Here is a 22,239-nt window from a genome sequence, read left to right as displayed (position 1 = left end):
GTTGTTTTCCCACAATATATTTAGTCCAAATTAGATGTAAAAACACCCTAGTGGACCATGGCCAGGTATTCATATACCTACTTTTCAAAACGTGCCATTATGTGGGAAGTGATCGAAAAAGAGGCTTGATGCGAATCATTTTCAACAGCGTTTGTCCCTGGACCGGAAAACGCAAGATTACTAAATTTCTTTGAAATATCTTAAAAATTGTGGCCTATAGGGTTGAATATAGAAACACAAAACGAATGGATGGACAGACAAGCTTAGATCACTTCAAAATTGATCTGCGTAATAAGAGTTGGGACTATTTGAAGTTCTTCTTGTGTGTTGCATACATCCGCACAAACTTAAATACCCTTTCACCATACAAGAGGTGCGTGGTCTAAGAAGAAATATATTATGTTGCCTTGCATTCCTTCTTTTGATTTGAGCCATTTATTGCAAACTTGGAAAATATGTGTTGGTTGGGTTAATCGGTAACGCATTCTTCGGTATCGAGTTCATTGCTTTTTCTTGCATTATTCGCTTTGTTCCAGGCTAAAAAGAAACAGAAGATATTTTCTACGAAATTGTGATAGAATGAAAAATTCTGAAGAAAAAACTAAAACATGATTTATGATTTCATTTGAGATTTTATGAAATGATTTATGCGTAAACTTGGAATGTTACAAAACTTTTTATTATCAAATTTCACGCTCGTTTAAATTGGAATGTGTTCCCGATTTATTTTCAACTATTAGATACGTAATATTTGCAAACAGTGGCGACTAATGGAACCAAATTTCTCTAAATTAATTATCAAAATCATTTGGGTAAAAATGTTTCGCCGGAAGATGTCCGTCTAAACTTTCCGCCACATATTTATTCGATATGACGTTTTGTTTACGAAAGCGTTCGAATTTGCTAATAACGTTGTCAATAAAGTATAATAATACATGTGCAAGCAAACAAGTTCATCTATAATATATTTGCGTGGGCGTACTTTTTATTTTCTATGTTTTCATATGAACACGAAAGCAAAGGAGATTTATTAAGAATTACCCTAAAATAAATTTTAATGAACACAAATAAGAAAAGATTTTTACCCGTTGACTTATGCTATTATGTATGATATCATTATAAAAATTTGCGTCGCTCTTGCAATAAAGAAAAAAAGAAGCGCTTACTAAATACACCTAACTCTCTTTTTTCGATACCAAAAAATATAAATCTGCTTGTGTGTGTGTGTGTGTGTGTGTGTGGTCGTCTTATTTCAAGCTTTAGAACACTTGTTGTTCTAAAGTGTTTTATACAATTAGATTGAGATCAAATGTACATCCGCGTGAGAAGTGGAACTGGACTGGAAGAAAAATGTTACGATAGCGAAGCGAATTTCTTGAAAGTCAGCTACTTCGCTTGCCTTTCTCATTCACCATGCATGTATACTTCCGGGCCTTCTTAGTAAGCAGCATGAAATACTAGTGAAATATCCTCATTTTTCCAGTGGTAAAAGTATTGGGTTAGCACTGAATTGGTCTTATTAACAATGGCGGTGAGTGTACTAAAAAACTTAGTGTTAGATATTTAAGTTGTGACTGCGCCCATATCATCATACTCCCACTATCATCATAGTTAGTTGAAAGCAAGTTTAGTTGTTTTTATGTAACCAGATCAGAAAAGTTTTTTTTTTGTTAAATTTTCATTTCAATTTCTCAAACTGCAAGCTACATCCGATTAGGAAAGCAAACAATCGAATCGATAAAATGCTTTCCCTGGTTAAGGAGTAAGCCAATGTCTAGAAAGAAGAGTCTAAAGAAAATGTTTCTTAAATCATCCTTCTTTTGGAAGGGAAGAAAGTTAATTGAATAGAGATATTCGAGATAATGTCCGCTTGGGTAGGTAAGGAAGAAAGAATCGCAACTACCAAGTCAACATCCGCGGCTTCACATCTCAGTGCGGTAAAATTTACTTTGGTCGCAGCTATAAGTAAAGGTATAACACCATCAGCTCCCTATTTCCTTTTCTTTCCTCACTTGTTTTTTGACCGTCACCTGAATGATTGATCATATCAAAAAAAAAAGAAAGAAACAAATAAAAAAATTATGGTCGGTTGCGACGGAACCTTCTTTCCATTACTGTTATCCCACTAACGAATGAAAGCACGTAAAAAATATAAATTTGCATATGCCGTAATATTGAGTGGCCTTGGCTGATTTTTTCAGTTTGTGAGTAACATGAGTAGCCGAATAGGCAAAGGATCGCGACTAAAAACTCACTGATCGCGCGTTTAAATCTAAAGACAGACGACGTGGCCTTTAAATTCATATTTTGTGAATTTGTTTACAAGATATACCCATAATAAATAAATAAATAAATAATTTTGTAAAAATTTATATTGTGTATCTGTCGTAGTTTATGAGCAATCAACAAAAGACACAGAAAGCAAAGGTGTTCTCAGTTTTGATTGCATAGATTTGTGGGCGTTGTAGACGTTATCTGCTTTCTTTGTGAAGAGGGGAATGGCCACCGGAGATACTGCACCGTTTGTTAGACGGCCAGTGGGATGGACTAACAGACGGACATGCTTAAGTGCGTTTCGAGTTTGAAACTGGCCAATTATTTATATGCTTTATGAGGTTTTCGAAGTTTGTCTCTTCTAAATTTTGGTACACTATGTATTGGGTGGGCGTGGCCAATTTTATCATTTTGTACAGGTACTATAGCAATTTTTGTAGACTTATCTGCCGTAGTTCATGAGTAATCAGCAAAAAGCTAATTGTTTATTCCGTTCGAAAAAACAGAAGTGTCCCCATCTTATGTGGCACTGTGAACGTGTCGTCCGATTAATTTGGCCCATTTTCAATGCCAACTTGTGGGCAAAAACTTGCAATATTTCCGCCAAATTCGAAGCCGTTATTTTCATTTTTCAAAATAGACATTACATAAACGGACAGACGGACATGCTTGAATCGGTTCAGAATTTGATGCTTATCGAGGACTCTGAAGCTAAAGCTTCTGGGTGCTGCCTAACCCTCATACATATATATATATATTGCGTTCGATAAAAATTCAGTAAATTCTAAAAATAAGAACAGAAACTTCGGGTTGGGCTTAGTCGAACCTTTAACACCCTCCAGATCCTCTTTGTATTGACATTTTCGCTTGATATTGTGCGACATTTCGCAAATGTTCTATTAATTAATTTAATGATGAGATCATTATTTTTTATGGCGACCCCTTTTCAAATTTGATTTGTTTAAGCAATCATCCTTCGGTCATGGATATAAAAATTGATTTTCTTCAAAATTTCTAATGGTTTTCCCCCGTTAAGTCAACAAAGTATATAAACTGAAATTTCTGTTCATTCCCCGATTGTCTTGCTTTCAATATTTTTAAAACTTTTTTTTAAAAAATTTTAAAAACTTTTATGCTCATCTTCATTTTCAGGAATAAATTTCCGGCATTTTTTGTTTTGTAAAAAAAAAAAAGAAAGAAATTATGGTATATTCTGCATAGGCGCTTCCTAAACATAAACGGAATGACAAATTTAGTACATCGCGGAAAATGATGCTATGTAATGTTTAAACTTGAAAAGTTGCTGCAGCACGATCATGGCATTGGTTTGACGTTTCAATTATCATATGCCTATGAATGTGAAAAAAATTATTGCCGCTTATACTTGTCAACTGTTTCAAGTTAGGCTCAGTGCTGTTGTTTGTTGTTGTTGTTGTCGTGAAAAGGGTAACAATAATGAATGATAGGTTTTATCATTTTATCTGTAAAAACGCATCGAATATATTTTAAAACGCATAGACTAATTCGTGATCAACGGCTGTCTACCAATTCGATACTCTGCCTATCATCGCACAGTTAACGTGTTCTTAACGTAAATAGGGGAATTTCTTAGAATCGTTAATAAGTGTATTAAGCCTATTTACATGTTTGCTTGTTTGTTTTTTAACTGCGTTTATTACCTGACTTCTTGAATAACAATGAAAGTATTGTAAAATACAAATTAATTACACGCATGAGTCATTGTGTGTGAATTCAAATAATCTTGAAACTTGTATTTTATCTATAAGGAGTTCATAGATAGACTAAACTATGCAAATAAAAGTAAAAATCGGTGCGCCCAGGGATGATCAAACACAAACAAACATATATAATAAATAAAATTCAAATTAAAATTCAAATTTAATAATTATTAGTCAGAATGATGTGATATTTTTTTATTTTTTTATTTATTTTTTTTTTGTTTATTACTATATATTATATTATATTCATTTATGTCACGTTACGTATATATACGTTACATATATATGTATGATGTGAGTCATGTTCGGCAGGCATTCGCGGTACTTTTAAGTAAACAGATCTTAGCTTATAATAAAATTGAAATTCATTGTTTGTTTTTTTAGATAACAATAAAACATTTTTTTTTTTTGCATTTTATCATCTACTCTTATAGATAATGAAGAAACAGTTAACTGTGGTTGGTGTAAGCAATTCATAAAAGAGAAAAAATAACACAATTTCAATTCAGTTTCAATCGATATTAATTATCGCACTAGAAATGAGAATTTTTTTTTGCTTTTCTTTTTTTTTTTTTTCTTTTTTTTTTTTTTTCCAAGTGTATCATAATCTGATATGTATACGAGTTTCAGAGTTTTGCAACATGAAACATTAAAATAATGATAATTAATTTGTATGGATGCTTCTTAATAAGCAAAACATATGGTGTCGGTTGTAATGTGTGTGTGCTAGCTCAAAGAAATATTGATTAAAGAATAGAATTCGTATCATTGTAATGAATGATGGTAGGGGGACCCGCGCAATGGCCCCGCCGCAGTAGCAACAATTGTACGAATAACGTACAATGACCTAAAATTTTTATGGTTTTCAAACTTCTTTTACTATGCATGTCTTTCACGCTTTTATTATAATAAAATCTAATTTAATATTATTGTTTCACATATACATGACCATTTAATTCCGTAAGCCGTATCCATTGCATATCGTAAACATTTCTCGGATGTTTACGCATAACACTTGGAGATGATGATGCGAAACCATAATGAAATACGTGATTGCCGACAACGGTGCAGTATGCAATATTAATTTCCTTAATAGCAATTGCTGGCTGGCTAGCTGGCTCTCTGGCTCGCTGGCTGGCTGGCTGGCTGGCTGTAAGGCCTGTTTGTTAACACTTGTTATTTTGTACTTGGGAAATTTGTTAATACGAATCGAACACCGAATAAATTGTGAATGCTGTGTTTGTGTCCGTTTATAATATAAACAAACTTATAGTATTTTATGAGTTGATTGTCTGTGCTATAAAACACGTGAATTGAAAAATCTCAAGTGCGAACTGATTTGATTCATGACCTTCATGTGAAAAACAAAAGTTTGTTTGTCTGCGCATAAGCGATAGAGCCGATTGCCTCCTATATGATACACATTGTTCCTGACATTTTAAAGTCTATTTTCGTAACAAATGATTGAATCATGATGACCCCGAGTATAAATTAAAAATGCAATATTCACAAGGCTTTGCTGCGATACTGTTATCAATTTTCTTGATCTAATGAATTTGCGATCACTTGACATTCAGCTGATCGTAAGGATGTTCGCCTACGCATTAATACGAATTTTCTATAGTCTCAGCTACGATGTAAATTCATTTTTCCCGAAGAGAACTTGTACAAGTAAATAGAAATGTGCATCAATCAGTAATCGCAATTTTTCAAAGGATTTTTGTTGGGAATACCTGCAGTATTGTTATTTATTCGTATATTCGAGTAAGCAGTTCAACTGTACAGTTGCATCAGGTTGCTCAGAAACAATAGACATAACATATTTGATGAATTTGTATTTCAAGCAAGTTCTACTTTATAGGCCCAGGACGAGGAATAGTTCTCCTGCTTGCAATTCTGCTCTTTATGACTAGACTCAATCAGGATCATCTATAAACAGCATACAAAATATTGGCTTATCTTTCAGCTTTGATAACTAACGAAACGATTCCTTCATCCTAATTTCTTTCACAAGAACAGGAGTTTTCTAGATGGCTCCACTGTTGCCCCTACCCACAATCGAGTGCAGCTAGGCCTCACCACTGACCAGAGTGGGGTTTGTTGATCCATACGCAATAAACTGTTCTGGACTCTGGTGCTGCTTAGGCCCCTTCTCTGTGGGGATTGTCTAACTCGTCAGGGGGCGTATATTACGCTTAAAGTGGCTTGGTCCACCGTGGGGTGAAGCCATCATGGCAGGAACCCACGTTAAACCCCTGCTACAATCTGTTGTCCCTACCCTGGTCGACCGTGAACTATCAATTTATCGTGTAGGATGATTGAATTTAACCTGGCGTTATAGAACTACAGACAATTTGCAAAAAAAAAAATGAGTTTGACGATGGTAGGGAAAACTATTTAGTCGATTCTGATTAACAAAACACTTAAGCCAAACCTCGTAGTTGTTTAAAAAAAAACAAATTTGAGCATTGACGATTTTTATACTCCATACGACTTGCGCTACAAGGATATGTTAAATTTATGCTGGTGCAGGCAACCAGAAGTATTTGAGTTAGTACCAAGTTTTATGATATCGAAAGAAAGATTCAAAAAGTGATTCTGAATCGTCCTGAACTTGTCCGTCCGTCCGTCTTGTTCTTTCGTGCTAAAATCTACAGGCCACAAATTTTGAGATATTTCGATAGAACTTGGTACACTGGCTTAAAGAGGAACGTTATTGAAAATGGTTCGGACCGGATCCTTATATGAACAACTGTAGGAAGGGGCAAGGCATTTAATGCTGGTTTTCCTAACAAAAAAGCGTAGAAGGTATCGATGTTCATATGACTGAGGTTCGAGTTCATTAACTATTTCCGCAGGGCATGCGAGGTTTGCTTCATGAGTACTACATGGCACTAATCATTAGTTATGTCGTATGCCTTTATGTAAAATCTCATTTCGAGAAGCACAAGTTTAATGTTTGTTACCCTATAACACTTCTGGTACAAGATGCATAAAGTTGGTGTGGATATATGTAACCCATAGGAAGTTTTCGAAAGGATCAACGGTTTATTATAGTGATGGATCCAAAATCATTTTCTTGCCTTGTCTGTACGTCCGTCCGGCCATGTTTTTTTTTTGGTTTGGTACATTGGACGTGTTTCGGCTCAAGGGCAAAATCTATTGAAATTGGATAGGGTTAACACGTTATTTTGAAAAAAATTTTGCATCGGACATACAAATATTTTGAACTCCTTTCCTACCAGCATTTTCAGGAAAAGTCAGCCTTTAAAAGGTCTAAGTCTTAATAGATCGGGCGAACATTGGCTTATATAATAGCAGTTTGAGATGAAAAGTAATCGCCACAAATTTTGACCACGTAGGTCGATATTTTGTGTCCTCCTGCGCTATATAAGAGTTCCAATGAAAATTAAGCTTTTACATGAATACCACGTATAATTTTTGGTATTTTCTTACGAAAATAAATGAAGAATCGTATTAGGTATGGCAATGTAGGTAAAAGTTGACTTTGCCGAATTATAATTTTTTTACTTGGTTTTTTGGTTCAGCAAGCGTACATCCGACGATTGTAACGATATAAAGGAAGTAGTATCGATGTAGTTAAAAACTACTGCTTTTTCTTTAAAAATTATGAGTTTTATTTAATGTGTTGCATTATAGATCACAAATTTTACTTGAAAGGAGAGGAATTTGTATTTTTTTCATTTTAAAATTCTACTTTTTCTTATTTCCTTTGTAAAGCTTGGATAGACAGAAGAGGCCTGCATATAGTCCTGATCGATATTATGCCTTACGGTTATGTCGTTTACAATCGGCTATTATTGCTACCAAATTGCAAGATAATCCAGCTCGTAGATTAATATTTGTTCCGATATACTTAACAATATCTAGTTTGAGTTATACGCGTAAATTTTTCTCTATTGTGAACATGCATGTAACGGATCTTTACAATGCATTTCTTGTTTGCAAATAAGGGCGTATAGCTTGGGACAATATTCAGCTATGTTATCTTAAAAATCGTGAATTTAGTATTTGTCGCTTGAATGAGATTAGAAATGGGTGTGTCTTATACTTGCATATAAAATTTAATAAAATTTTTATATATAGTTCGTTCGAAATGTATGAAAATTCTAGAGAAAATCACTGCCGGTTAGCCAACAGACGTGTCGAAATCGCTTTTACACGCGTGCTATGATGTATATATATATAAATATATATATGTATATGTACATAACTTTTTAACTTGTTATCGTTATCGATTGCTTATATGTAATCTATATATTTCTTTTATCTATTGCTGGCCGTTCGTTATCAGTTGACAATTTTTCATTATTCATTGTATTTTGAAATTGCGAAACTTTCATATTTGAAAACTAATCATGATAAACGTTTTCCGTCGTTGGCATATGCCTGCTATTTTTTAATTTTTTGCATTTTGTTAATTCGCCAACAATACAAGAAAGGGAGGGAATATGTTAAATTATTATTTTGTTAATGAGTCTTCGAAGCATATTCGCGAAGCTATTTTTATTGCTTTGCTGTTCAAATTTCTTTATACCCTACACAACTTGTGGTACAGGATATATTAACTTAGTGCGGTCGTACGTAACACGTAGAAGAGCTTAAGGTGGACCCCATCTTTTATTGTACCGATCGGTTCAGAGTCATAATCCGAATTAATTTAAGCCTGGCTGCCTGCCGGTCCGCCTGATGTCTGTCCATGTAAATTTCACCCTACAGGTCGCAATTTTAAGATATTTTAATGAAATTGGGCACTTTGACTTGTTTTGACATAAGGACGAATGCTATTGAAAATGGTTCGGATCGATATACTTTTTCGACCACTCCCCGTTATATGGAAAAAATTGCAATTTTCAAAATTTCCAGCCAGCAAAAGTGGCTAAGTAGTAGTATTTGGGCGTTGAAATCATTTGGGTATGAAAACTTTAGACCAGCTGGGGCAATTTTCGAACGCCTTCTTATATAGCGGAAACTAAAGCTCACACGACAAAAAGGTATCATTTTCAACGCTTCATGAACAGAAATATATCATAGTAGTAATTTATCATAAAAAAATTAACTGTATCAAAATTTGGTCTTTCTCGGCCTATATTTTGGGTTCTACCCTAATAAGCATTTTCACAACAATTGACCCATAATATTGTAGTAATTTCACCCAAAAATGAACGCTACAAAATTTGGACCATCTACATCTATTTTTCGGTCCTGCTCTACTACGTTCGGCTGCGTTTTAGCTCGGCCTTCCCATAAATACGCACTTGAAAAATTTGCCTTTATATAGAAACAAGATATAATTTTTGTGTTCTAGAATAAAAGAATAAGAATTGCGTTAGACCATCTTGTGTAGGCTATTGAATGGTCAGCCTTCTCCAACTACAATGTTCTTACTTGTTTTCAATTAATTTCAAAGTGTCGAACGCACGAGCTATTATGATAAATTGTCGTTTCTTGCATAATAAATATAATTGTTTGCTGTGCTTGTGTACTCGTACTGGTCTCGTTGACTTTTCGAAATTAAACCAAGCCTTGTATTCATTTTATGGTGAATTTTTGATACCATTTCAAAACAATGCATAAAATATGATTGTTAGATGGGGGAGTATCAATTGGTTAACTTGGCTCATTTTTACATTGATCCTTTAAACTCTAAGAGATACTTCCAAAACCTTTCTTATTGCCCGTAAGCCGAGTCTATTATCTACTGTTGTCTTATTTGCAGGCGGATTCGCTTTCACATTTTAGTCTTTATGTTTGCGCCCACCTACGCACCAATGTCTGCTTTGAAAAGTGAGCAAAAATGTTTTCTCTCTTGCGAAATTGAGTGTAGCGGACACACAGTCAATCTCTTGTTATCAAATTGGACAACCTCTCCCTTTTGGTGGAGTCAATGCAGAAAAATCGTCAACCATTGAGCATGAGAATTGAGAACGATGTTTTTTTTGGAGAGAGCATGTATTCAAAGTTGTCGAAAGAAGCAGCCATGGGCTTAGGCTTTTTAAAACGATGCAAACAATAGTGCGCTGTAGTCGATGTTCGTACAAATTAACACCACCTATATGTGGCCAAAATTAGAATGTAAGTCGTATGTGTTTGGCGGGAGCGCCCAAACTTTACTTGGCGATCCTCAATCACATAAATAGGGATAGAAGTCTCTAGATACTGATGGGTGACGAAAGTGTATCCAAAACTCTGGATACTCTTGAGCAAAGGCCTAATGTGGGCTGTTTCGTTCTCGAGAGTGAAAGGGAATTAAATCATTTAACCACCCGTTCTGAATTTACCACATACCGCACAAAACACACTACTACGAATCTTCGTTCTCTGACCCTACTGCCCTCCTATGAAACCACCTACCAGCAGTCGTCTTTCTCACCATACCTAACGTCTTTATTTTCAACGCGTTTAACGCTTCCTTCAATTTCCAACTAAAAGGATTGTAATAAGAGTTTATTTTTAATTGCGTTAATAGACTCACTAAACTGATCAAAGCCGTAAAAAAATTCCTGTTATAAAAGCCACACAGCATGCTTAACGGCCTAAATAGTACATAACTAGTGCGGCAATGGGAGAGTCCCAGGAGAATATAGCGTCGTGAAAACCGACCAGAAACGTTGACGTCGACTACGTTCAATAGGTAAGAAGAGGAAACCCCGCCCCCAATCAACGTAACCATAAAAATGCGCCGATTGTTTCCGATTTCCTATCATATGGTGGAAGAATTTTAGTGGGACCAACCACATGGCGTAAAGCAAACAGAGGAAACTTCTCTAAACAGACTCTACTCGATCAATGTGGCATTGATACTAAGAAACCCAGACAAGGATAGAATATTTCTAAATAGGACAAGCACGCGCAGTGTGAAGACACTTGCGGATATGTTAGTTATTAAATTCCTCTGCCCATCTCATAATAAATAAACAACAAATTTAATCCAACCGTATTCTGCATTGTTGAATGCAAAAATATTTTTTGAACAGTTCGCTCTTTTCTTAATATGGGATTGAGCTGAACATCTCCCCTTATCTCCCCACAGAAGTGGAATTGGGCGGATGATTGAAAGTTGAACTAAATAAACATAGACTCACAGTTTTCGAAAAGCCAACATAACCTCAAAAAAAAAACGAAAAGCCGAAATGCTTAGTAAACAACATGCGACCCATTCATATAAAACCTAAAGTTGGAAAGCGTTTCTACTGGATATGCTATTTTAACTGTAATTTCATATTTACGATACCTATCCCCGTAGACTAAGTATGAGCTATTTTCAGTAATCTAGGTATAATTGGATCTTTAGCAACGCAATCTTCATATTTATGTAAAATGCTTGAGACATTTGAGATCAAATAATAATCAAATATTTTGCGGACTAATCAAAGTAATGAACCTACGTAACTGATATATTGAAAATTCATTTTTTTTGTTCGTGTCTATCAGTTTTTTACCCTAGTCCTCATATAAGAATACACTTCATCGAGGGATAAACTGAAAAGTTATATTATGGATTACTTTGTTTTTGTAAATTTCATTACGTTGACGATGAGTCTTAAGGATGAGTATCTGATAAAATATAGCGTTTGTGGGATTAATAAAGAATCACTCGTTCACTGGCCATAATAAATAAATATCCATGCTCTCCATATGAGATGTGTCTTATGTGTCGTTATACAGACACTCACCATTATTGTATTACAGAGTGTTTGAACGAGCATATTATTATGTTTGTGCTTATATTGTGCTACAAGTTCATGTACGTATGACAACAAAACAAGCAAAGCTGTTGGCGCCACTTAAATAAATAAATAACTACTGTGCATTCAAGTGCTTACAGGCGGTTGCTTGTACATAAACCATTAAATTAAAGTGCGTCCCATACCTAACTAACTAACTAACTGGGCACTGTTGTTATTCTTTGAAAGGCAATTATCATCAATTGACTGTAACATTTCAATCCGTAGAGCTCTATATAAATCATAGCATATCTAAGACATTACATTACATTATTTATATAAATATATTCTCAATTCGACAAAAGTTAATCAATTTTCAACCTATAGTTTTTTTTACTTTAGCCAAAATCGACATTTTACCTTTCGTTTATACAACGCATTAGAACTTTTGCGTTTTGGTCATCATTTTCTTCGCCCTTTCTTTGCTTAGTAGGATGCTTAGTACTAAACTCTTACCCTAATAAGTTATTTACATAAACTTGTTGTATACATGTAAGATTCTTTCCTGCTCGATGTTGCTTCGATATTCCAAGTATCATCGCGATAGAGTGTAAATATCCGAAGATATCATTCCTTTTTTTCATTTGCTGTACCCACAATCCTTCTTATGTTGACTAACACTATTACATTGTTTATGATATCAGGAAAAAACATTTGTCTATGATTTTTGATCGATGTAGTGCGATATATAGCATATTCTTACGTTGTTCCACTTTCTTTAATATATATAGCAAAGCACTGGCGACGCCAAATATTAAGTTTAAAGGCTCATCTAACTTGCGTCCGCAATCAAGTATACGTTTACCGCTCCGCTCGATCGTTTGCTTTGCAGGAATCGACAAACGCTGGCAGATATGTTTAATTCGGAATCTGCCCAAAAAGGGAAAGATATAGGCTCGATGGTAGGCGACATGTCTCACGCCTTGCATTGCGCTAATCAGAATGCTCCATTCTGAGTCCAAGATTTCTTAGCTGGTTTTCAAATTTAACTTGCCTAACGGATGCAAGTGAGTGTTGCCTTTTAGCGTTTGCTGGTCAAACAGCTCTATTTTCTCAAATTTCGTTTATATGACAATAAAGAAAAGCTTTCTTTATTTAAAATTACATTACGCTAATCAATTGTATTTTCAACATTTCATTATGTATATGATTACTTCTTTATTCCGGAACATAGTAGCCACAGTCTTCTTGGTCCACGTACTTTTTAGTGGAAGCTAATCAGGGAACAGCCACTCGAAAGTTGAATATTCGGTCTGCAGTTATTCGCAGTAGACAAAAGCCTCATTGACTATTAAACGACTGCCCAATAAGTAAGGAAACCTCACCTTGGAGAAGTCATCGACATTGTCAGAAGTCGTCTGCCTACAGGCATCTCTGTTAAGAATTCAGCTATAATTGAGGTCCAAAATTTAATTAACGTGCTTCTGTGTTATTGAAGGATCAGAGAAGTTCATAGTGTAAACTGGTGCCTCGTGTATGCTGAATTGAATCTAGTCCTTGTACGTTACAAATCCAAGGGGCTGTTAGCCGGATGGAGTCCAGGAAGTATGGATAAACTAAAAGCAAGAGTACGTCTGTAACGACATCGCGCCGATAACCCCAAAGCATTACAGCATAAAACTACGGGGTCCACGAAGATCAAGTTACCCACACACTCCAACTCCACATGCGCTTTTTTTCACATTACTAAGCAGCAATGGTAACGCTGCAATATACTTCGGTGGAAGCAGCTTGTGAGCCCCAATTCCCGGAGTGTCTGGGGTGGAAGATCTGGTGCTCGACTCTGTTAAGGAATTGTCTTACAAATAAATTACCCAATTGGCTTCTAGGCCTCGTCTGATTAAGCAATCACAGCAGGTGCGGGCACTAAACATAGAGACCATGTGTCCAATAAATCATCCCTTTCCGAGTTTTTTGCTCATCCATAACCGATTGAGCATAATCAAGTCTTCTGTGCTCTTGTTCATTAGGAAATCACTTTGTCCGCTTCCCTATTTGATATAAGAGTTCTTTCACAAGCTCCCCCACAAAGACGCAAAGGAGGTAAAATCGTTGGTTTGTTTGAATTTTTCCCACTAGCTTCGCTGCACATGTATCTGTCATTCAACTTATACAGAATGTAAGTCACGCGAGAAGAGTCATTCCTTGGCTATTCCGGTCAGACGTTTAAATTGCCTGATTATCTTCTATAGGTGATGGATGTTTGATGTAACGTATTGTGTTATTATGCCTCTCTATTATATGTGCTTGAGCTTACGTGTAACATTGTGGCAAATGCGGCTTTTTGTCTGTTTACATGAGGCATTTGCCATGTAATGTCGGTGTTCATGCAAAGGGAAGTTTGCTTCAAAAAAGGGGGAGAGAATAACTTTGTTTTGCTGTATGAAATCTGTGCTTGGGTTCGATTTATGCAACATGACCTCAACAATCATCAGTGGAAATGTGCAAAGATGTTTAATGCTCACATAAATTGATATTTCCTCTTGCATTGTCAATTCTATTAACGTCTACTTAGTAGATTGCTTCACAATTTTATTTAATTTTTTGTATTTGACACAAAATCAAATAATTGTTCTTTTTTTCAAAAAATTGTAGACTTTTTAAAACAATTGTTTATTTTATATACAAATTTTGAAAAACTATTTGAAGTCGCAAATAAATTTTCTCTCCAAAAATATGGTTTATGTTTAAAAAAAATATGGTTTATGCATAATGAAATTTTAAATTTAGTATATAATGTAAGTAAATGAAAGTTTTATTGCCTCGGACTCGAACGCGAACAAATGACGTATTAGCTGTTTTGCATACCTCAAGTGAAACCGTTTATTCTTAGGGTAAACTTCTCTTAAAATTTGTTGTAAACTACAAGTACGAATGGCTAATTAAAGCAAAGGGGGGATTTGACAAGTGCAAAGGGGAACGTACACTGTCAATCAATTCAAGCGAAAATGAAAAATTTCAATACGATGCGAAAATTACGGTTTTCGACGTTGCAGTCAACAATATTTCAAAAAAAGCCAAGAGATCAAGTTGTTTAATATGGATACAAGTTGTTTAATTTAGACATATATATATATATATATTTTTTTTTTGTTTGTTTTATATTTATTAATAATATTAATATTTAAAAAAAAAAAAAAAAAAAAAAAATGAAAATTGCAAATGTATGTCATAAACTTAAACAAGGGCATAATAAAAAGAAAAAAAACAATTAAATAAAACTCTGTTCACAAATTCAAGCACTAGTCACAGATTTCATATCGCCAAGTTTTTGATCTCTCTTAATCGCTCCTCCTGAACGTAATAAAAAATAAATTACATTCTGATAAGTTATTTCATTCCTTTAGGTTTATCTTAAACTTCATGCTTAAGGCTTAATAAGGTAAAATTTCATGGTTTCGTTTACCATTTCGATACGATTTTCCTACTGATTCTACTTTCTCTGTGACTTGACTAATGCGTAGCGTATCACCCCTTTTTATTTATAAAATATCAATAATTAGACTTTATAGTCATAGAAAGCGATACTTTATATAAGAACCTTTATATGAAAAGAGATCCAAGAGAAATAGAACAATATGGTCCAAGTTTATCAAAGTGAATTTTTCATTGAGATTAACATTTGGAACTAAATTTCATCATTACTGCTGAATGACATCATTCAATAATGAGTTCTTAGAATGACATATAAATGTCGTCACTATTGAGGAATCTATATGATTTTTTAGATAGCACCAACCTTCAAACGAAACGTGTGCTATTATTGTTTTTCTAAAAATGGAAAACAAATCTCGGTTCCCCAAAATGCTTGCTGTTTATAAAGTAACGCCTGGAATATCATGAAATTTTTGGTACATTCCGTTTGAAGGTTGGTATTACCTAATAATCATATGAATGAAATATTTTTTGAGTGATCTGATATTTTGCAAGAATGCATTCATTTCGTACAACCAAATCCAATTCTTCATCGATTTTCATGGAGAAGTATTTTTATTACATATTTAGTTTATAATCTATCTGAAAAGGTAATAAGTAAAAAAGTTATGGTAAGGTGAGGAAAACATTATTAGACGGACAGACGGACAGACATGGCTTAATCAATTCAGAATTTCACGCTGATCAAAAATATATATAATTCCTAGAGTCTCTGAAGGTTCCTTTTGGGTGTTACATGCCTTATAAAAAAAAAAATGAGTATAACCTTCAGCCTTCAGTGGCGGATATAATAGCGAAATTACAGTAGTTACTAAATGGAAAATTGATATTATGCCGATTCAATCCTCTTTATTGATCACACTGGTTTAATGCAATTTTTTATAAATGGAAAATCCATATCATCAGGAATAGTTTTTTTGTTAAGCAGCCACGGGGCAGATGCAGGGCTCGTCCTTGGGACAAAACTCTTTAGCGAATCAATTCAAATTTATCAAAATATCTCACATATTATGACCTGTGAACTGATCCAAAATTTGCCTAGACGTACTGTGGACAAACGCTGCACTGTGTGCAAGTTGTGAAGTAGGATACAACAACACGGTCTGCAATAGTGTCAGATTTAAAATTTTTTAAACTATTTAAAAGCCTTTCGCTGTAATTTGGTGGATTATGGTTCGGTGGATGTTGTAGACAAGAGAAATGATCCTTTCACCAATTATGTAAATTAAAGGGCTTATGAAATTTATCCTTTCACATCTGTCAGAGTGCAACTTCTTCATCTTCTTCAGCTTAACATTCCGGGTCTGAATTGAATTTTCAGTTGTACATATTAATTTAAAAAATTAAGTACATGGTCCTGATTGATCTATTTGTACACTAGTAATTAACAAAATTGCCTATAATTATAGGCTTATTAGCTTTAAGCGACGATCAAAATTCACTCCGTAGGACAAGATATACTTCTCAAATTGTTCAGTAATAGAAATATGATTAGAGCAGAAATGTATTAAATTATTCTTGATTAGCGGCAATATAATATTCTAGTAGAATAATGGCCCCATAATGCTGAGTTTGAAAGCAAATAAATACATTTATCGTAGCACTGAAAACTAAATGCGATCTTTTCTTCGACATTTAACGCTATTGAAAATGTTTGAAGGCATTCAACTTTCAGAAATGCTTTCAAGCCTTTGATTAATGAATGGCTAAATCCTTTGAACTTAAGCTATTAATAATTGTTCTTTCGTTTTATATTCTCTTTCTTTGATCTCAAAAATGAATTATTTCTTTTACTTACTTCCAGTTTTCAAACGGGTTCTATCTACACATACATAGGGGAAGTGTGCATTTCAGTGAATCCTTACCGACAAATAAATTGTTATAATCCAGACACGATAAGAGCATATAAGGGCCGACAATTATTCGAAAATTCGCCGCATATATTTGCGATCGCGGATGCCGCGTACCGAATACCGAGAGAACGCCGTCAAGACACCTGCATATTAATATCCGGAGAGTCTGGTGCTGGTAAAACCGAAGCATCCAAAATCATTATGAAGTATATAGCGGCCGTTACGAATGTTGGAGGACAAAACGAAATTGAACGGTGAGTAAAACGCTAGACACGCTCTACTTTTATAGGAATATCTGAACCCAGTCGACGAGTTTTATTATTCACTCAAAAGCTTAATATGGTTGTGTTAACCAAATGTATTCCTTTGAGCAGTGCGCCTCTTAAATACTTGAAACGTAACTTGACGCGTATATTAAAGTAGTTAAAAGGCTTCCGTAACAAAAATGAAGCCAGCTTATGAGTTCATAGAAAGTGTTTTTATGCTATAACTGTACTCTTCTCTTAAGCAAGTATAATTTTTCAGTGCTTTTCCAAAACTGTTACTCAATCCTCTGTTAAGTGATTTCCTGGAAGCCTTTCAACATGTTTATCAGTGGCCGCAAAAATCTCAAAAATATATTTTTTGAGCTCTGAGAACAAGTGATTGCTAGAGAAGTTGAATGTTAAAAGTGTCAGGAATTCGCAGCAGTATCGTCTTAATTTAAACATCGTAAGAACGTATTGTCCAGTCGGGCTATTTTCTTCATAACAAATTTTTTTCTTTTTTATACCCTACTTGTGGCACAGGGCATATGAAGTTAGAGCGGTCGTATATAACACTCAGGACAGGTTAAGATAGACCCACCTTTTATTATACCGACCGTTTTAGAATCGTAATCTGAATTGATCGCGATTTTTGCAAAACAGCAACTCTTCTTAATTAGCCGCGGTTGAATAGCCGCCCTTCAAGCTTCAGGCTCAGACCTATCTAATGGAGTCTAAAACTTTGTAAAAAGTTTATGTAGTTGTGCAGCTGGCTACGTAATCTGCTTAAAAATTCGAGTTATGCTGATTAAGATTAATGGACCCAAGCCGGATTTGAGGCCTTTCGAGGTTAAATCTTCTTAGTATTCCATGATTTAAATTTAACACGTTCGCGGACATTAAAAATTCCAGGGAGCTGCAAAAATAGACAGGCAATTATTTTTGAAACTATTTGTAATATCCAAAATCTGATTATACATATATTACAAGAGTAGTCAGAACATCGTATTTTAATTGTTATATGAAATGAATGTTAAAGCATCCACGACAATAAAGATCATATTTTTCAACTAGGATGACGTGAATGCTATAGAATTCATTCATAGAATATATGAGAAAAAAAGGTTTATTATAGTTTCATTACATTTTTTTTTCAAAACTAGATCTTTGTTCGTCTGCATATAAAAAAAATGATAAATTAAATCCATAATCTCGTGGTATGTATATGTGATAACAAAACTAAATATTTCTGTCCATCATTATGATTGAATGTAAAAATAAAAAAAAAAGAAAGTACTGAATGAATCAATTGGTCATTACTTTGAAATGTATATTAATTACAAAAACTTAAGGTTACATGAAATTAAATGAAGAAAAATTGGCTTTAAAATTTGAATGCTATAGCATTCACGTCATTTTGCATCACTATGAAAATGAATGCTATAGCATTCACGTCCGCGAACATGTTAAGCAAATATTTTTACAAAAAGTTGGCTTTTATGACATAATATCCCTACTCATGATGATTAGTTTTCATTTTCTAACCGAAATTCTTGTGTCAATAAAACTTTTTACTATTATGTAATGAATTTGCTACGCATCGCAGCTGCCATGTTTCTGAAAACAGTGGACAAAAAGAAACTTAGATCTGTTCGGTACATATAATAAGTAATTCAACGGAAGCATTACCGTACATGTTCATTACACACTTTATCATGAGATCATGAAATCATTATATCCTATTTCTATATTCAGCTTGTGCGGGTGTGTGAAACACCCAGAAGGACTTGAGTTGGACTCATCCTTTACTATACCGATATACACAGAAAGTGATTCTAAGCTTGTCTGTCTGTCCGTCCGTCTGTCTTGTTCTCCTGTGTTCAACCGACACGTCGCAATTATTAAGATATTTTGATGAAATTTAGTAAACCGACGTGTTTTGCTTCAAGGACGCAATCTATTAAAAATAGTTGGTATTGGACCAGTTGCCATGTAACGCGTTACTTTGAAAGGTCGTTAGATGAATAATTGTAGCAAGTCAAGTAGAGTAGGGTGTTTAATAGTGAAGCATGGTTAACTATAGCATTTTTATTTACTTAAATCTTAAATCATACGTGTGTGTGTGTGTGTGTGTGTAGATAAAGTTACCGAAATCATGACAATTAATTTAAAAATGTTATCGTTTCTTATAAACTTTAACATTTTTGCTTGAATTGTTTAATCTATCTATAAATTTTTTTGTAACCTTTAAACTGGCCACACCTCATCATCAACCTAAATAAAGGTTTTTGCAATTTAAATGCGTTCGTATAAATGTCGACGCCTTTAATGGTTTAATGAATGACGACATTACCAACTTTTCCCTATAGAACGTTATTTTATAGCCAGCCCTTATCTAGCTAACTAACACAGAGCTTCACATAACCATAAGCTGGCAAATGTTAATAGCGTACCTTAAGTATGTACATTAACACAGAAGATTAAAAGACAAAAGCAAGCCATAAAGCAAAAAACATAAAAAAATCTTTATATTCATTGACTTCTTTTTTTTTTGTTTTTTTTTTTTTTTTTTTTATAGTTAGAACAGCCGTTTTCGCAATCAATTTTTTTACTTATTTGCCGATTAAATTCTTTCGATCAAAGATTGTAAATTTTATTGTTTAATTAGTGCGTGCTAACAAAGCCTTATTGGCAATAACTTTGCTTATGTCATCAAATTAGATTAAAAATATAAAATTAATATTTTAAAAAACAATTTTTTCAAATATTTTCTCACTTTTTTTTATTGAATAGAGTAAAAAACGTTTTAATTCAAAGCAACGCCATTTTGGAGACGTTCGGTAATGCAAAAACTAATCGCAATGATAATTCGAGTCGTTTCGGCAAATACATGGACATTGAATTCAATTTCAAAGGCGATCCCGTTGGCGGTATTATCACAAATTATCTGCTGGAAAAATCACGTGTAGTTCAGCAACAAGCGGGCGAAAGAAATTTCCATTGCTTCTATCAGGTAAATATCAGGTAACGTGTTAGATGATAACGCCGTAATATATGAACAAAAATTATGCAGCGTTAAAATTAAAAGTGATTTCAATCATTTCGACCCTTGACATAATATAAACTTTTACTTTTACTACAACAAAAAACAAACAAAACAAAATTCTATCAATTTAACAATTGATTATGAGTTATGCAACCTTTTTGCCTTTTTTATACCTCTTGTTGATTGGCATGCATTTTCCCGCAATATTGCCTTTAAAACGTTGTCATCAAAGTCGGAAGGATATCCCGTCTTTTAAGCTCGTATCTCCGGACAGACGGACGGACGGACGTGTTTAAATCGATTCAAATTTTCATGCTGAACAAACATATTTTTGCTTTAAGAAGGTTTTGAAGCTTTTTTCTGGTCGTCGCAAATGTTTTGATGAAATGAATATACCCGTATTTATCAAAAACAAAAGCAAACGATTTATACTGCACCTGTTGCATAAATGAAAGAGAAAAGTGCAAAAAAAAGTGCATAACTCCATAGATGAATTCATTATTGATATGAAAATCTTCATCACATACTTTTAAATTCCTCGCTGATAGATCTATTCAACAGTCGTTTCCATTGAAGATAAATGAGTGTTTTTGAAAAGGACATAAACTGTTAATGAAGACTTTTGTTGAGTGGTTTATTGGAGAAGTTAAACATTTTGACATGAATACTTTTCTTGGACTGATTAGAAAAGATCTCGAAATTTTAAAGAAAAAAACTACACTTAGCGAATTTTTTCCCATGAATTCGCAGAAGTTCAAAGCGTGTATTAACCCAATAAAAATATAATTTTTTCTATAAAATCTAGATTTTATTTTCCCCTTAGGTGATTAGTTTTGACGCTTATATACATACTCGCTTCACACTTAAGGGACTTAAGGATAAGCTCTTATCTCTATCGTTAAAAGTTCTATTAAATTCCATTCCTTTTGAGGAATTTCCTGTAGCATCAATTGTTACTTTAGGCGGTCATTTTCATTTCTTTATTAATTTACACATGCAATTCCGGGACAATAAGATAACGCTCGAATAGACTAAACTTCTAATAATAAATCTTAAGCTAAACGTTAAGATTAACTTTTGTGAAGCAAATATAAAAAAATAGAAGAAAGCATGTATAGCTCTAACATAGTCGATCCAAGCTAGGAGTGAACCATCCTATTCCATTTTTATTGACTCGGCTAAGTATTAAAGATTAGATTGAATATGTTTTAATCTTTCCGAATGTTCTTTGCCTAAAATTCAAGCACTATGAAGATTATCAGAAGCTCTTCAACGCATACAGGAAATTTAATCTGTATATCGGACTCGTCTTATATAATATCAAAGTAAAACTCCTTAAGCCTTGAACAAAGCCCCGCTAACAAAATTGATTATTTGGTGTTTGTTGTCATAGCCTCCCCAACTTTATTACGTTTGACACGATACAGTGGTGAACTTCTCGCTCGGACATCCACATTGATTGCGATTGTGGTTTTATGCTCGATTTGTTCTTTTTCTCCTCTAATTTAGAATTTTATACTTTACACCACTTGCGGTACAGGAGTATATTAAATTTGCGCAGACGTATTCAATGTCCACAAGGGCTTAACATGATAGATCCACCTTCTACTATACCGATCGAGTCAGAATTGCGTTCCAAATCCGTAATGTCCTTATTTTGCTCTTATGTTCAACCTATAAGTCGCACTTAATAAGATGTCTCGATGAAATTTCGTACCCGAAACTGATTTGAATCGAACCACTTCTACGACTACGTCTCAAATCAGATCTTATCTTGAAATTATTAGTTATATGAATAAATATATTAAGCAAAGTGATGCAGAGCAATTATTGATGAGCCATGATGAGTCAACAACAATCGTTTTACTTGTTTTATAAAACTTTAAACTTTACCTTAAA

At 34.1% G+C, this 22,239-nt stretch overlaps 1 protein-coding gene across 1 annotated transcript in view; it reads left to right on the top strand.

The window, feature by feature from the left end:
• LOC119633189 (unconventional myosin ID) overlaps positions 1–22,239 on the top strand; it is a 38,616-nt gene that overhangs the window by 6,464 nt on the left and 9,913 nt on the right. Inside the window, exons 2-3 of the mRNA XM_038026572.1 lie at positions 17,001–17,303; positions 20,088–20,307. Of these exons, the coding sequence (XP_037882500.1) occupies positions 17,001–17,303; positions 20,088–20,307 (523 nt within the window). The remainder of the gene's footprint in view (positions 1–17,000; positions 17,304–20,087; positions 20,308–22,239) is intronic.

This window comes from Glossina fuscipes, unplaced genomic scaffold (assembly GCF_014805625.2).
Source record: "Glossina fuscipes isolate IAEA_lab_2018 unplaced genomic scaffold, Yale_Gfus_2 2, whole genome shotgun sequence".
Lineage (NCBI taxonomy): Eukaryota > Metazoa > Arthropoda > Insecta > Diptera > Glossinidae > Glossina > Glossina fuscipes.
The sequence above is the reverse complement of the archived record's forward strand: the minus strand, read 5'-3'. Positions and strand labels throughout refer to the sequence as shown.